Source organism: Theropithecus gelada, chromosome 9 (assembly GCF_003255815.1).
Source record: "Theropithecus gelada isolate Dixy chromosome 9, Tgel_1.0, whole genome shotgun sequence".
Classification (NCBI taxonomy): Eukaryota; Metazoa; Chordata; class Mammalia; order Primates; family Cercopithecidae; genus Theropithecus; species Theropithecus gelada.
In genome coordinates this window covers 96,363,229-96,380,191 of record NC_037677.1, presented here as the reverse complement: position 1 = coordinate 96,380,191, position 16,963 = coordinate 96,363,229, and the positions used below count along the sequence as shown (strand labels likewise).

General features: G+C 44.9%; 1 protein-coding gene across 1 annotated transcript in view; it reads right to left on the bottom strand.

The window, feature by feature from the left end:
• ABCC2 (ATP binding cassette subfamily C member 2) overlaps positions 1-16,963 on the bottom strand; it is a 61,278-nt gene that overhangs the window by 18,287 nt on the left and 26,028 nt on the right. Inside the window, exons 12-20 of the mRNA XM_025396839.1 lie at positions 15,862-15,999; positions 15,154-15,300; positions 13,188-13,272; positions 11,791-11,857; positions 10,150-10,276; positions 6,214-6,390; positions 4,870-5,037; positions 4,557-4,737; positions 231-357 (exon numbers count right to left, since the gene is read on the bottom strand). Coding sequence (XP_025252624.1) covers positions 231-357; positions 4,557-4,737; positions 4,870-5,037; positions 6,214-6,390; positions 10,150-10,276; positions 11,791-11,857; positions 13,188-13,272; positions 15,154-15,300; positions 15,862-15,999 — 1,217 coding nt within the window. The remainder of the gene's footprint in view (positions 1-230; positions 358-4,556; positions 4,738-4,869; positions 5,038-6,213; positions 6,391-10,149; positions 10,277-11,790; positions 11,858-13,187; positions 13,273-15,153; positions 15,301-15,861; positions 16,000-16,963) is intronic.

Genomic DNA, 16,963 nt, shown 5'->3' with positions numbered 1-16,963 from the left:
AAGCAGATGTCATAGTCGCTCAGCTGGCATCAAAGCACATTTCAGGGCAGATGACCAGGGGAAACTGACACAATCCCGGTTTTTCCCCATCCCCGCTCATACAAGAAACAAAGGAAGAGCTTGGAGTGTCCATGGTGTTAACCCTCACAGGAAAAGCCCAGGAAGAAAAAGAAAAAGATCAAGTGGAAATATGGAGCTGACGAGGGCTGCCAGCTGAATAGATGGCCAACCTGCGGCTAAGCGTTCGACGAAAGCTGTTCTCTCTTCTCATGGTTATGGAGGCTGCATCTTCAGGGATCTCTTCCATACTGGATATCAGCCCAGAGTCATCGTCTTCTTCTTCACTGCCATCATGGACTAGGGAGACACACTAGAGGTTAGGGAAAGAGCTGCATAGAGCCCTGTCAGTCCTATGAACAAGGAGAGAGAAGCCTTCTCTGATCTTGCTGGTTTCAGCAAGGGATCCCAGATGTACATACAGGACGGAATACTTTACTCCATAAATCCTCCATAAATAGTTATTACTACATCTTGTTATTAAGAAATATCAGGATAAAGGAGAGATGAATTAATATTCCACTGGAAGAGAAAATGGTCAAAATGGAGAAGAAAATTCCTAGAAATGCCCAGGTTCCTTTGGAGGAGGAAAGAGTTTTAAGGATTATGGTAGACATATAGAAGAGTCACATTCTCAGAATTGACTAAAGAAGTGATTGTAAATTGAAAATGCTCATCTTAGGCCGGGCGCGGTGGCTCAAGCCTGTAATCCCAGCACTTTGGGAGGCCGAGATGGGCGGATCACGAGGTCAGGAGATCGAGACCATGCTGGCTAACACGGTGAAACCCCGTCTCTACTAAAAAATACAAAAAAAAAAAAAATTAGCCGGGCGAGGTGGCGGGCGCCTGTGGTCCCAGCTACTCGGGAGGCTGAGGCGGGAGAATGGCGTGAACCCAGGAGGCGGAGCTTGCAGTGAGCTGAGATCCGGCCACTGCACCCCAGCCTGTGCGACAGAGCGAGACTCCGTCTCAAAAAAAAAAAAAAAAAAAAAAAAAAAGAAAATGCTCATCTTGGCAGAGCATGGTGGCTCACACCTGTAATCCCAGCCCTTTGGGAGGCCAAGGTGGGAGGATCACTTCAGCCCAGGAGTTTGAGACCACCTTGGACACCACAGGGAAACTCTATGTCTACAAAAAAATTTAAAAATTAGCAGGGTGTGGTGGTGCATGCCTGTGGTCCCAGCTACTTGGGAGGCTGAGGTGGGAGGATCACTTGAACATAGGAGGTTGAAGGTGAGCCATGATTGTGCCAATGTACTCCAGCCTGGGCAACAGACTGAGACTCTCTCAAAAAAGAAAATAAAAGAAAAGAAAATGTTCATCTTGAAATTCAAATAGTTTAACAAACTTATATTAATTTAAAGCACTTAAAAGACATACCCTGAAAATAAAATAAAATATAAGACATAGTGTGGGCATCAGTGGGGATGGTAGAATAGGAACCTCCAGATATCTACTCCTCCATAAAAGCAATAAGAATAATGACCAAAAAATGGTCAAAGTCAACTTTTTCAGAGCTCTGAAATTAACCAAAGGCTTGCAACAATCCCAGGAGCACTTGTTTTTTTGAAGAGCTGACACTCAGTAATAACAGTAAGCTTGGTGGCAGTTTAACTTATCCTATTTCTGTCCCCCTCTCCTTGGCTGCTACAGCCTAGAAAACTAACAGCCATACAATCCTAGTAGCCATGAAAACCAGCAGCCTAGCAGCCACTGGAGGGGGCAGAGTGGGTTCAGAATGCTCCCAAAAGCCCCATCCCTGGAGAACTGACATTATCTCACCTATCTGGAATTCCCTGAAAACCCCCATTTACAGGGCCTATTTGACCTAATGCTGAGCTAGCTCAAACAATCAGCAGCAATTATTTAACATCACAGCAGCTGCCTGAGGTGGTGATAACACTTGGGGCATATAAGAAGCTGACCAAAAACTTAAAAGGAAAAGCTGGGAAATAAGATGCTCACAGGGGCTTTGATCTCTCTGATATATTCCCAGCAATCTAGAATGCCACGTACACATGCAGAGCTGTGCACATGTCCAGGAAAGATGGAAGAGGGCTCTAATCTCTCACTTCTGGCTGACCATGTGGCTCTGTATAAGCAGGAAGTGAAGGCTAAGGCAGAGATGTAAATTGCTGGAGCGCTGAAGACATGCTCCCCATCACCCACAACACACACACAGAGCCTCTCAGCAAAGGCTGAGACATTTATTGTTTCCAAGCATTTAAGGAAGTCTCTGTCTAATCACTAGCTGACCACTAAGCCAACCAAACAGAGACCTCAGTGGTCACACATGACAATGACAAAGAATACAGACTTAACAGAATTAGTCCAGGAAATGAAACAAATAGGAAGAACAACGACAACAAACAGCAATAACAAAGATTGCCAAACCACTGGAAACTAGGTGAGAGGCCTTGAACAGATTATTGCCTAGCACCTTAAGAAAGAACTAATCCTGCTGACACCTTGATCTTGCCCTTCCAGCCTCCAGAAATGTGTGGCCATTCAGTTTGTGATGTGTTGTTAAGGCAGCTAATTAGGAAACTCATACACAGAACCAATCTCAGTGCAGCTCAGCTTGCCCTCCTGCCCTTCTCTTCATTCCACCAAGTCCCAGATCCCAGGGCCAACGCAGCAGCATCCTAGGCTCTGGAGCTTACAAAACTGCTCAGAAATGTTCTCTCAGTGTTCACCAGAAAAAGGGCTTACAGGAGTGTTTTGCAAACTGTTCTTTGTACATTAAAGACAGGATTCTTCAAAGGAAAAGGGGTTTATAACAGAATCCAGAAACTCAGATCCAGGCTAATCAGAAAAAAATGTTTACCATTAGCATAGGACAACTGCCCAATTTTCTTACAGTAACCATGGTGATGTGGTTGAGCAATAACTCAGGGAACTCTAGCGGTAGACACTGTTCTTTCCTTGGGACATTCACTCCCCACTCCAGGCAGGTGCTTTTTGTTTTCTCCAGGCTACTATCTGGAGCACATAAAGGTTGATACAAAGCTTTCAATCGCTCCTTTCTGCTGTTCCCTGATACTCCTGCCCCACTCTCCTGGCCAGGCTCCCAATTTCTGTCACCTACACCATCCTGTTCTTTGTTCCTGCCTTCTTCCTCCAAAGCTTACAAACTTCCTGGTTTAGATTTTTCTTCTGTTTTTTTTTTTTTGAGCAGAGATGGGGTTTCACTATATAGCCCAGGGTGGTCTCAAACTCCTGGGCTCAAGTGATTCTTCTGCCTTGGCCTCCCAAAGTGCTGGGATTACAGGTGTGAGCCACCGCATCCAGCCCTGGCTTAGATTTTTCTTTCAAACTCTTGGGCTTCCCAGGGTGGTTTTTTTTTTTTTATTTATTTTTATTTTTTATTTTTTTTTGAGATGGAGTTTCACTCTTGTTGCCCAGGCTAGAGTGCAATGGAGGGATCTCAGCTCACCGCAATCTCTGCTTCCCAGGTTCAAACAATTCTCCTGCCTCAGCCTCCCAAGCAGCTGGGATTACAGGCATGTGCCACCATGCCTGGCTGATTTTGTGTTTTTAGTAGACACAAGGTTTCTCTATGTTGGTCAGGCTGGTCTCGAACTCCTGACCTCAGGCGATCCACCCGCCTCAACCTCCCAAAGTGCTGGGATTACAAGCATGAGCCATCGAGCCCGGCCCTCCCAGGGTAGTTTTAAACCATTACTTGTCCTCACTTCATGGTCAGAACATGCTACCACTTGTAGGCTGTGTAGCTACTCCCTCATCTGACTGATTTCTGGAATGCTCCTACACCCTTCTGCCCTGGCTTTCTCAGACCTGAACTCCTGCTGGTGACCACCTGAGGGTGATAACCAGACCTATGCACAGGACTGCTGTTGGCAGGTCCTTGGGAAGGGTCACAGTAAACAGAGCTCCACTGCTGACTAGGGCTAACTGGTGAACCCAATGGTGGTGATATTAGAGGCTATTGCTATGGTATACTCTGAGACTATGCAACTGCCATAATTTTTTTTTTCTGGTTCAAACACCCAGTGGTTTTGGTATATTAATCAAAATCCCTTTGTTAGGATTTACCAAGAATTTAGCAGTACACTAATAGTGCCAGCCCAGGAAGCTGTTGAGGAAGTTGTTTAATGGATTTGGGGTAGATGGGGTAACATGTGTGACTAGAGTCAATAGGAACATAGCATCCCTAAAAGAGGGACTGTTGTGCCACTGGTGTTTCTTCCACAAGGGTTACTCATTCAGACTTTCAGTTGTGCCCTTCTAAAGAGTGTCCTTTGATTGCGTGTCAGACATCAGATGAGCAGGATAAGCCACCAGTTTGGCCCAGGCATAGAGTTTCAATTTCTATGTTTCCTCAAAGAGACTCAAAACCCAGAAAGCAGAGTTTGAATCTCTGGGTAGTTCGCTTCCAAATCTAGTTCACTGGATACTGTACAGTTCAGGAAGTAGATACTGGTTTACCATTCCCTCCATGGCCCAAATTCTATCTTGTCCCAATCCTCCTTACATACCTGTGGTTTCCTCTTCAGGGCCTGTATGTCTTAGAAATGTCTTCAGATTCTTAGCAAACTCTCCTTTTTGGGCCAGGAGAGCACTGTAGGATCCTTTCTCTATAATTGTGCCATTCCCCAGAACTACTATCTCATCCACTTGAGGAAGAAAGTGCATGCTATGTGTAACCAAGAGTCGAGTCTATAAAAATAATATGAAGTTGTGTTAATTACCGTATGTCCACCATCTTCCCTGTCTTACTTGCCAGACATGTCCTCCCCTCTCCCTCCCACCCCAACCTTTGTATCTTCATCATGTTCAATGATTTCTCACCTTGCCTTTCAACAGGCCATTGGGGCCCAAGACCTTATTAAAAATATGTTTTCCTACATGAGCATCCACAGCAGACAAAGGGTCATCTAGAAGATAGATGTCTAAATTTTGGTAGGTAGCTCTGGCCAGGCTGATCCGCTGCTTCTGACCCCCACTGAGATTTATACCCTGAAGAAGAAAATAATTTATATTAAGCACTACTCCCTAGACCCACCTTCACAGAATCTAATAGGGAGGGGTAAAAGGAAGAAATTTATCTCAATAAGGTGTCAAGGGGTTAAAAATCTAACAAGTTCCTTTATACAAATAAAGAACTGATTCAAATAAATAACTTTAGGCCCAACAATTAAAGATATGGCCAACTTATCACTTTTTATCAGATAATTTACTTATTTAATGGTTTTGTTGCTTGTCACCCCATGAGAATGTAGAACAGAGGTTTTTTCTGTTTCGTTCATGGATGTAACCCCAGCACTTAAAACAGTATTTGGCATATAGTAGGTGCTCAATAAGTGTATGCTAATTAATGAACAAAATTACTCTAGAGCTGTATCTTCACTAATCTTCTAACATCTTGATATTTTTTGTTCCCAAAGATTGCTACATTTATTTCTAGTACTGGGGAGGGAGGATGAAAACATCCTAAATATGCAGGTTTTTATTTAGAGATTTCAAAATAAATTATGCTAGATCTATATAATAAATACAATATAGTCATTAAAAATCTTTTTCTTTTTTTGAGATGGAGTCTTGCTCCATTGCCCAGGCTGGAGTGCAGTGGCACAATCTCAGTTCACTGCAACCTCTGCCTCCTTGGTTCAAGCAATTCTCCTGTCTCAGCCTCCTGAGTAGCTGGGACTAAAGGCGCCTGCTACCACGCAAGGCTAATTTTTGTATTTTTAGTAGAGATGGGGTTTCACCTTGTTGGTCAGGTTGGTCTCAAACTCCTGTGCCCAGACCTAAAAATCTATTTTTAGGAAAGGCCTTTAATAACATCAGAAGATAATTCACAGTAAACGTCTAAGTGTTCAAAGCAGATTAGTAGAATCTTCCCCTGGCCTTGCTGATACAGAAGTAGAATCAGGACACCTAGGCTCTGGTCCCACTTCTGTCCAACCTCCTGTGAGATCAACCTTGGGCCAGTCACTGTTAACTTCTTATGGCCTTTGCCTCATCATCTTTGATTTAAATTACATAATTCCTGTATCTGCTTCCAAGCAAAAAGTTTTAAAATTCTGAGTTATTACGTGGAATATTGTGACCCTGTGTAGTTCTTCACCACCATCCTCACTTTTTCTCTTCAATATGCCTTCACCCTTGAAGATCCCTTGTTATCCCAAGTACCTTCTCTCCAATCTCAGCCAAATCTCCTCCAGGCAGCATTTCCAAGTCTGGGAGGAGAGCACAGGCCTCCAGGACTTGCTGGTACCTCTTTTCATTCAACTCAGCTCCAAAAAGGATGTTTTCCTTGATGGTGCCATTCTGAATCCAGGACTGCTGTGGGATATAGGCAGTGGTGCCCTAGATGAAAAAGGATCAGACCATTTACATCTGCACCTCCAGAAATGCAGGGTTGAAGGATGAGGTGGCTGGAGAGGGGGAAGAAACAAATGGAGTTTAAATTTGAAGAACTGTGCATCAGGATGACTGAGGATCTGATATTTATTCATGTGCTTGTAGTTATTCCACTCTCAGGACTCAATATCCTCTTCACCATCAAAAGCCCCCCTTTTACTATGTTTTCCAGCCATGATCCTGAAAATTAGATGATAAATGTGTGTGTTGCTTCTAGAAGAGGGTTTTGGTCAAACCCAATTGAATTTACTAGGAGCAACAAAGGGCTAACACTGACGAGGGAATGGTATAGATCAGCGGTCCCCAACCTTTTTTGGCACCAGGGACCAGTTTTGTGGAAGACAATTTTTCCATGGATGGGGTGGTGGTGGGAGATGGTTTCAGGATGAAACTGTTCCACCTCAGATCATCAGGCAGTAGATGCAGCCTAGATCCCTGGCATGTGCAGTTCACAAAAGGGTTCGTGGTCCTATGAGAATCTAATGCTGCTGCTGATCTGACAGGAGGTGGAGCTCAGGTGGTAATGCTCGCTCGCCACTCACCTTCTCCTGTGTAGCCTGGTTCCCAACAGGCCATGGAACAGTACCAGTCTGAGGCCCAGGGGTTGGGGACCCCTGGCATAGATGACATCTTAGGAAGCAAGATTATATCCAAAGAGAGATGGAGCCTGGGTGCGGTGGCTCACGCTTGTAATCCCAGCACTTTGGGAGGTCAAAGTAGGCGAATCACCTGAGGTCAGGAGTGACCAGCCTGGCCAACATGGTGAAACTCCATCTCTACTAAAAACACAAAAAGTAGCTGGATATGGTGGCACGAGTCTGTAATCCCAGCTACTCGGGAATCTGAGGCAGGAGAATCCCTTGAACCCAGGAGGCAGAGGCCGCAGTGAGCTCAGATTGGGCCACTGCACTCCAGCCTGGGATACAGAGTGAGGCTCCATCTCAAACAAACAAACAAAAAACAGAGATGGAGGCCGGGCGCGGTGGCTCACGCCTGTAATTCCAGTACTTTGGGAGGCTGAGGCAGGTGGATCACAAGGTCAGGAGTTCAAGACCAGCCTGGCCAAGATGGTGAAACCCTGTCTCTACTAAGAATACAAAATTAGCCGGGCGTGGTGACTTGTGCCTGTAATCCCAGCTACTCAGGAGGCTGAGGCAGAGAATTGCTTGAACCTAGGAGGCAGAGGTTGCAGTAAGCCGAGATCGTGCACTACTGCACTCCAGCCTGGGTGACAGACTGAGACTCCGTCTCAAAAAAAAAAAAAAAAAAAGAACAACCAGAAATGGAGACCAACAAATGCCTGTGTTTGAGGAAGAACCCAGTTATGAGTTAGCAAGAAAAAAAGCTTCCCCAAAGGGGTTAGAAGACAGACTTAAATCTGTAGTCTGCTCTGCTATAGTGCATGTTTTTAAAATTGCAAATTAGTAGGCCGGGCGCAGTGGCTCAAGCCTGTAATCCCAGCACTTTGGGAGGCCGAGACAGGCGGATCACGAGGTCAGGAGATTGAGACCATCCTGGCTAACACGGTGAAACCCCATCTCTACTAAAAAATACAAAAAACTAGCCAGGCGATGTGGCGGGCGCCTGTAGTCCCAGCTATTCGGGAGGCTGAGGCAGGAGAATGGTGTAAACCCGGGAGGTGGAGCTTGCAGTGAGCTGAGATCAGGCCACTGCACTCCAGCCTGGGTGACAGAGCAAGACTCCATCTCAAAAAAAAAAAAAAAATTGCAAATTAGTTCATTAGTGATTGCTAAATCAGGAAATGATGTCAGTATATTGTAGAAGAACAGCTGGTTCTTAAATTTTTTTTCCAAGCAGGTCAATATAAATCAATCGGAGGAAGCATTCTCAAACTTAAAAAGAAACTCTTAGCAATATATGAAGATCTTAAGAAAAAAAGCTGAAAATCTATAAATACACCTCTCTTTGGTACAAATAGTGGTAACAATTCAAAAATGGCTAAAATTTTCCCTAAATTTAGCTCTCTGGAAAAGTTCAGAGTACTGATGAAGATGCCATGAAAACATTTTCCTCTGTGTTAAAAAAAATCATAATTAGCCAGGCGCAGTGGCTTACCCATATAATCCCAGCACTTTGGGAGGCTGAGGCAGATGGATCACTTGAGGCCAGGAGTTTGAGACCAGCCTGGACAACATGGCGAAACCCTGCCTCTACTAAAAGTACAAAAATTAGCTGGGCATCATCAATGATAGACCGGATAAAGAAAATGTGGCACATATATACCATGGAACACTATGCAGCCATAAAAAGGAATGAGATCATGTCCTTTGTAGGGACATGGATGAAGCTAGAAGCATCATCCTCAGCAAACTAACACAGGAACAGAAAACCAAACACTGCATGTTCTTACTCATAAGTGGGAGTTGAACAGTGAAAACACATGGATACAGGGAGGGGAGCATCACACACCGGGGCTTATTGGGGGCTGAGGGGCGAGGGGAGGGAACCTAGATGACAGGTCAATAGGTGCAGCAAACCACCATGGCACACGTATACCTATGTAACAAACCTACACGTTCTGCACATGTATCCTGGAACTTAAAGTAAAAAAATTTTAAAAAATTAAAAAAAAAAAGTTAGTGGGGCATGGTGGCACACACCTGTAATCCCAGCTATTTGGGAGACTGAGGCAGGAGAATCGCTTGAACCCAGGAGATGGAGGTTGCAGTGAGCTGAGATTGCACTATTGCACTCCAGCCTGAATGACACAGCGAGACTCTGTCCCAAAAAATGTATATATAATTGATGAAGACAACACCTTACACCAGATTTTTATTTTGGAAGCAAATGCCATCAAAGATTTAGCTCTCAAAGGAGGGAGAGAGAGGCCCAAGACTAACTGTAATGTTGGGTGCAAATGCCGGTGTTGATTTTACAAGGTTACTGTTTTTATTGCTCTCGATGTTATTGCTATGGTTGGTATTGTTTTTGTTGGTAGTTCGATTGCAAAGTTACATAAGTTTTTAGTGATCTATTACAATTCTTTTCCCCTAGGTCCTGTTATTTTTATTGTACAGTTTTGCAGAATGTGTGATTTTTCAGAAACAAATACGTAGATAAAGCAGAAATGCCTATACTTTTTTTTGTTGTTTTTGTTTTTGAGACAGAGTCTCTTTCTGTTGCTCAGGCTGGAGTGCAGTGGCATGATCTTGGCTCACTGCAGCCCTCCTGGGCTCAAGTGATTCTCATGCCTCAGCCTCCCAAGTAGCTGGGATTATAGGCGCGTGCCACCATGCCTGGCTAATTTTGTATTTTTAGTAGAGACGGGGTTTCACCATGTTGACCAGATTAGTCTCGAACTCCTGACCTCAGGTGATCCACCTGCCTCAGCCTCTCAAAGTGCTGGGATTACAGGTGTGAGTCACCGCGCCTGGCCAGAAACGCCTATATTTTGAAGGAAGACATCTCTAATCAACAGTTTTCACACTGTAGTATGCATATGAGAATCACCTTTAGAGCTCCTTAAAAATGCAGATTCCCAAATCTTAGCCCCAGCAACTGATTATATAAAGTTGAAATGGGACAGAAAATCACAGTCCACAAATCTACCAGATGTCTCCAAGGCCTCACCTACTAGCCCTCAGTGCCTTCTCCCCAGTGAGGCAAAAGCACGAAGGGAGTCAGAGGGAGGCTCCTCGCTGACATTCGGGAGTCAGAGGCGTTTGCAACGGCATTCCCTCTCACCTTGATGGTGATGTGCCCGTGGACATTTTCCATCTCTCCCAGCATGGCTGATATCAAGGAGGACTTCCCAGAGCCGACAGGCCCCATCACAGCCACAAGTTGGCCTGGCATAATGTCCAGGTTCACACTGAAAGAGAGGAATGTCTTTGAAGGAGATAGCAGGGGTTGGGTATTAAAGAGTAGCTCAAGTTACTTCTCTGAGTCTCCACGAAGTCTGGTATTAGGAGATTTCCCCTCAAGATTGGAAAATTTGCCTTGGATATACAAGACCCCAAAGTGCTTCTTTAATACTTTTTCTTTTTGTTTTTTCTTAGCTCTAAAAGGCTAGAGAATGAGCCCCAATGAACCCTAATTTATCCAACTCATCTGTAAGCTGTTTGTGCCAAATGTGCATTTCCAATGATAACATTCTCCTAGAACGAACATGGTTACCCATTGAACAAGACCCTATTGGGGGCCTGGAGACCTGGCTTGGTTCAAGTCCCAACCCTGACGCTGCTGGGCTATGTCATCTTGGAAGGTCACTTCCTTTGGACTAAGGACCCCTCCTTTCTTACTAATGGGATTGGACTAGATTAACATTTCCCAAATTTAGCTGCTAAATGTGTCACCTGGAACATTTGCTGAAAGTAGATTCCCTGGCCTTTCTCCTGAATATTTGACTGTATCTGGCTGGGTAGGGGCCCACACTGGAACAGGTTCCTGGAAACTCTGTGTGCCAGCCCTGTTATTTGAGTTTCTAGAACACTAGGAACATTAAGAACTTGTTCACAGTCTTTCTGAATCTGCCCATTGAGCTGAATTTCTTCCAGACCTATAACAGTATGGTGGAAGTCCTGCCCAGTTTCCTCTCTGGAAAGGGAACCTGCTGGGTTAGGAGGGTTCAGAGCAGATGCTCCTGCCCCTAGCTCATCGTGGGGCTAGCTCTGGAGTCCATGTTAAAGACTATAGGAACAAGATAGAGGAGTGGGAAGTCAGGGGTATAGTAAGGAGATAATAAGACATGCTCAGTTGTCCGAGATCGCGCCACTGCACTCTAGCCTGGGTGACAGAGCAAGACTCCCTCTCAAAAAAAAAAAAAAAAAAAAAAAAAAAAGATGTGCTCAGTTGTGAAGAAAGACAGATATGGCCTATTCAGGCCCCTGGTGTACTCTATGTGCTGTGCTCAGTGGATGAATTGGGTGTGCTATTACACATGGTGCTTAAGAGACACACTACGTGCAGAAGATTCACACTAAGAAGCCAGATTCCAATGTTCCTGATTGCTATTCTTGGATGAATGAACTTATACTGAATTCAGGTTCTTGTGTTTATCTTCTACCATACCCAGAGACGCGGCCACCTGCCAACACTGCACCACCTCCATCCACAATCTGCACACACAAATGTCTTCATGGGATCACAGCTGGATATTCATGGTCCCATAGTAGGAAAGCAGGGTGGCAAATACAGTTATCGGGGGAAGGGGCTGAGAACCTTTGCTTTCAGCTCATCTCTCCAGGGGTTTGTCCTGCACTGGTATCTAATTGAAGACACGCACATAGCTCATTTCCCCATGTATTCTACTACACGGAATTTTCTGAGAATAGGCCAGGCAGTGAGAATGCTAAAGAACATTAGGATGGAAAGAAGGCAACTCACTCTCGGATTGTGGCTTCCATATCACGTTCCCAGGTAAAGGAGGCCTCAGAAAACTGCACGGCTTTGTCTGTTGAGAAAAAGTCCTCTTTTGGTCAAATGTACGTCCCCATGTGACTGTCTGCCCTTTCTCAGCCCTCATGTGTCTCCGCTTTCTCCATCAGCACTCCATCAGCACTTTCTGCTAAGTGCTCGCTCCTATGCTAACAGGAGGCAAATGAAATCTCCTAGAATGAGATCAGAAGTGGCCTGCATATGAAGTCCTTTTTTTTTTGAGTCATGGTCTCACTTTGTCACCCAGACTGGAGTGCAGTGGTGCAATCTCGGCTGACTGCCACCTTGACTTTCCAGGCTCAAGAGATTCTCCTGCTTCAGCCTCCAGGTAGACGGGACTATAGGCATGCACCACCATGCCCCGCTAATTTTTGTATTTTCAGTAGAGACAGAGTTTCATCATGTCACCCAGGCTAGTCTCCAACTCATGGACTCAAGCAATCTGCCCGGCTCAGCCTCCCAAAGGCCTGGGATTACAGGCCACTGTGTCCAGCTTAAAGTCCTTTTTTTGTTTGTTTGTTTCATTTTGTTTTTTTGAGATGCAGTTTCACTCCTGTCACCCAGGCTGGAGTGCAATGGTGCAATCTCAGCTCACCACAACCTCCACCTCCCAGGTTCAAGCGATTCTCCTGCCTCAGCCTCCCGAGTAGCCAGGATTACAGGCACGTGCCACCACACTCAGCTAATTTTGTATTTTTAGTAGAGACGGGATTTCTCCATATTGGTCATGCTGGTGTGTCCAGCTCCTGACCTCAGGTGATCCGCCCGCCTCAGCCTCCCAAAGTGCTGGGATTACAGGCGTGAGCCACCGTGCCTGGCTAAAGTTTTTTTGATTCAGAACTCCCAAGCCTACTGGAAGGCCAGATTCCTGACCTACGCATACTCTGGGTATACTCTCAGGCCCTCTGTTGCCCAGTCGCCTTGTATGAATTCCACCTCCATATATAAATCCTCCCCACCATGGATTCCAGTCCTACTGCCTACTCTGGCCATGGTTGGCCCCCAACCTTTAAACCTTCAGAATCGGAGTATTCTTTCACTCTAGGCTACCTTCCCAATCCCACACACTTGGCTCCATCCTGACTTCTGCTTTCTGGATCCTTTGCAGGATTCCCTGCTTATCCTCAGAAGAGCTGGCTCAGCTTTATTTAGCAATCTAGTTGAGCAATCTGCTCTAAGTGTAAACATAATTCAAGTAAGAACAGTATGTATCTTATGCAAGCATAGGCTCAAGACAAATCTCCAAGCTCTCTCTTTCAGTTTGCTGCTGCTAAGTTCTTGCATTATCAAAATTCTGGCACCAGCACTGCAAATAAGTTTGGGAAGCAACTTCCAAATTTATTTACCAAAATTGCAGTCATGTCGAATGGCAGATGTGTCCAAGTCATCCCCTCCCAAGTACTTCTCCAGCCGCTCTGTGGAAACACCAGCCTAGAGAGGGACACAAAGGATCTCAAGAATTAAAGTCAGTAACAAGCACAAGCAGAGAGATTTTGACTTTGTCATTAGCCCATGATTTTCTATTTGCCACAGCTGGCATCTCCTAAGCTCCACCAAACTCAGTCCTGGAAGCTATTCCACCATAGACAGATGGAAGTGGGTGCTCTATTTCAGTCCTTAAGCAAACTCATGGAGTTCAACTCCTCTGCTCTCTCCAGTCGTTGGCCCTAATTCCAGAAACTACCTCCTGCCTTCTAAGACAAAAACTTAACTTCTATCTGGTTCTGGTAACTAGGCCCCTGGCTTTCTCTTCTTTAACTGAGTCTATGCCCTGATGCACATCCAGCATCCTAACTAAGCCACTCCTGGGAGCCTCTGTAGAGGAACTGAATATGGCATCAGGGGGACCCTGCACACTTCCACACAGGCCAGATAACCAAAGCTTAAATTGCAGGTGAGGTAAGTGTTGGCAGAATACCCTGCAGTCCCCCGGAACTTGAGAACTTGGGAAGATTTCGAGGCACTTCTACAAGGATGTTTCTCACCTACTTCCCTTTCTTCCAAGGAGGCTGTCACGAGATGGTTTTTCATTGCCACCCAGGCTCTGACGAAGTCTTAGGCTTTCTGCCTGCTCCCTCCTTAGGGTACAGAAGCAGGCTATAGAACCATTTAACTGCGCATGGATCAGTTCCTCAAAAACAAAGTACCCGACTGCTCACATTGCATTGCCGTCTGACCCTTTTGTTTTGTTTCGTTTTGTTTTGTTTTGAGATGAAGTCTCACTCTGTCGCCCAGGCTGGAGTGCAAGGGTGCGATCTTGGCTCACTGCAACCTCCACCTCCCAGGTTCAAGTGATTCTTGTGCCTCAGCCTCTTGAGCAGCTAGGACTACAGGCATGTGCCACCATGCCTGGCTAATTTTTGTTTTTTTTGGTAGAGATGGGGTTTCACCATGTTGGCCAGGCTGGTCTCAAACTCCTGACCTCAGGTGATCTGCCTGCCTCAGCCTTCCAAAGTGTTGAGATTACAGGTATGAGCCCAGCCACCATCTGACCCTTTCTGATTCAGTGTCATCCTGAGGACCAGGAGTGCAGGGAGCTGATACCTTTGCTGATCTTGCTTTTGCTATTTATGCAATAAATTGCATCTAAAAAGATCCTGTTGCTTCTTTACCTGCCAAATCTGCCAGCTTTTCTTCACACCCTCCAGGACAGGGAGGCCTTCTCTTTCCCATGGTCTGAGCTCTCTGAAGCCAGCCTCTTCTGGGATAAATCAAGTCACCACACTCCTGTCATTCAGGCCTTCTCATCTGTCTGGTGACCTTCCTCTGCAGCTCTGGTACTTGTCGCATATCAGTGGCTATGCTCAGTTTTCAGAACCCAGGCATTTCCTCTGGTCCATCCAAGGTTTCCTGAACTCCAGACTCATTTTCTGATAGCGCAAGGCTCTCAATTTGCATTTGGTTTGACCAACACATGGGTTTATGCAAAGGGAGGGTCTTTCTTCTCCCTTTGTGCCGTATTTGCCTAACGCTATCTCAACACCTCAAGCGCCTTGGAAAAATATGAGAGAAACTAGGCTGGGAAATGTTCCCAGTACTAGGACTAAACATAATAATCTCACTAAAGGCTTTCAGAGATTGTCTCCCTGTGAGGTAGATGAGACTGGTATAATTATCCTCATTTTATAGTTAGATAAACTGGGGCTCAGAAAACTCATGATTTTATTAAGGTCAAACCACTGGTCTCCAGAAATCAAACAGATCTCTCTCTCTTGAAAGTTTACCAGCGTAAGTTAGACATGGGATGGGATAGCCAGTCATCCAAGGCTCTTAACCAGAGATAGGCAGTCATCAGCGAGAGTGCCGACCTACCTGGAGCATGGAGGAGATCATCATGGGAAGCATGCTCAGGGGAAAGCGCAGGATGTTGAAGAGAGTGATGGAGGTGAAGGCCTTTTGTGCATCCAAAATATTGTTGCTATCCACCAGGACATAAACAGAAAATGTGACCACAGATACCTGGAAAGGGCAAGGTCATAAGCAATTTATTCCTAAAAGGGACAAAGCAGCATTGTGCTAGGTTTCAGGAGCACTGTATATCAGAGCTGAAGGCGCCTTAAGGATGATCTTCATGTATAGATGAGAAAACTGAGCCCAGGAGAGGAGGAAATATCTTCCCCAAGGTCACAAAGTCAATTAATGGATTACTAGGACCAGAGTTCAGGTCTCCTGGATCCTTTATCAGTGTTCCATCCACTATAGACCTACACCACCTTCCAAAAAAGACAAGAAAGCCTCCTAAGCCAATCCTTCCTGATACCACATGCTTGCTGTGCATCTTGAAAAGTTGCTCTGGGCTGCCAGACCACCGTACAGTACATGAAGGTGAAACTAGAGCTGGGGGTGTGGGACAAAGGAGGAAAAGCAGCATGGGGCAGTGAGAGGGACAAGTCCCCTGGATCTCGCGGTCAGGCCTAGAGGTGCCAGCTAGTCTATCAAAAGTGAACTTCCTTTTCAGGAAGCTGATGCAGGTCCAGGTGAACACCCAGGCGAATGTCCATGGACCCCTCTGCTACTCACCAGGACTGGAGTTAACTGGAAGATAAACATTACTACACACTGTAGTTGACTAAAGGCCAGCAGGTTCTTGAGCTCTTTCTTTCGGAGGTTTTGGACTTGGTCTCTGAATGAAGGTTCCCAGGCAAAATATTTCAGGATCTAATAAGTTGAAAAAAAATACAGCTCACATGACTGTCCCCGAAAGGGCACCAGGTATATCTGATCTACCCATGTTTCAGGATATAGTCCCCAAAATGTGGGGAATAGAAATCCAGATTATAAAGTATGATTACAGAAAGGTAGCTTGTATTTATTGACAATCTACTATGTACAAAGCATTTTAAATACATTATCTCACTTTATAACAACCTTAGTATGACTAACTGTTCTAGTTTGCTGGGGACTAAAGGGCTGCCCAGGATACAGGCCTTCCAGTACTAAGACTTTAAAAGTTCTGGGCAAATTGAGGTGAGTTAGTCACATTACATTTGTAGAGTTATTATCTTCATTTAAATGATAAGGAAACAAGCTGAGAGAAGCAAGGGAACCTTCCCAAACTTTTGGCAAGTTAAACTACCCAGTGGTAGAGTTGAGATTCAAAACCAGCTCTCCTTTTAGTTTTGCCACATTAACAGAAGGACATATCAGAGCTCTGTGTGGAGAATTAACAAGGAGTTAAAAGGGGGCTCTGTTTTATTTTTAAGAAGTTTAGGATAATGTTAAGCTGCATTAATTCAAAACAATATTCAGTTAAAAGAAATCATTGGTCACCTCTGGAGGATGAAATGCATTATCATGAAAGCTGATAAATGGAGGGGAAGAAGCAAAAATTTATTCTGCCTATCCCATACTAACTTCATTTTAGGGTAAACAACAAGTTGATGAAAGATAATTCTTCTTCATAAAATTCCAGCTAATCAATGTCAAGGGAATAACAGAATTAAAACATTTCACTCTTTTGCAGTTCCTAATGAAATAACAGACCTAGGCCATGATCATAAAATTCTTACAATAGTGTTTTTCACCTTGGTGGCATATTAGAATCACCTAGGGAACTTAAAAAAATATACATGTCTGGGCCTCGCTCCCAAAGAGTCCAATTGAAATGGTTTGAAGTAGGCCC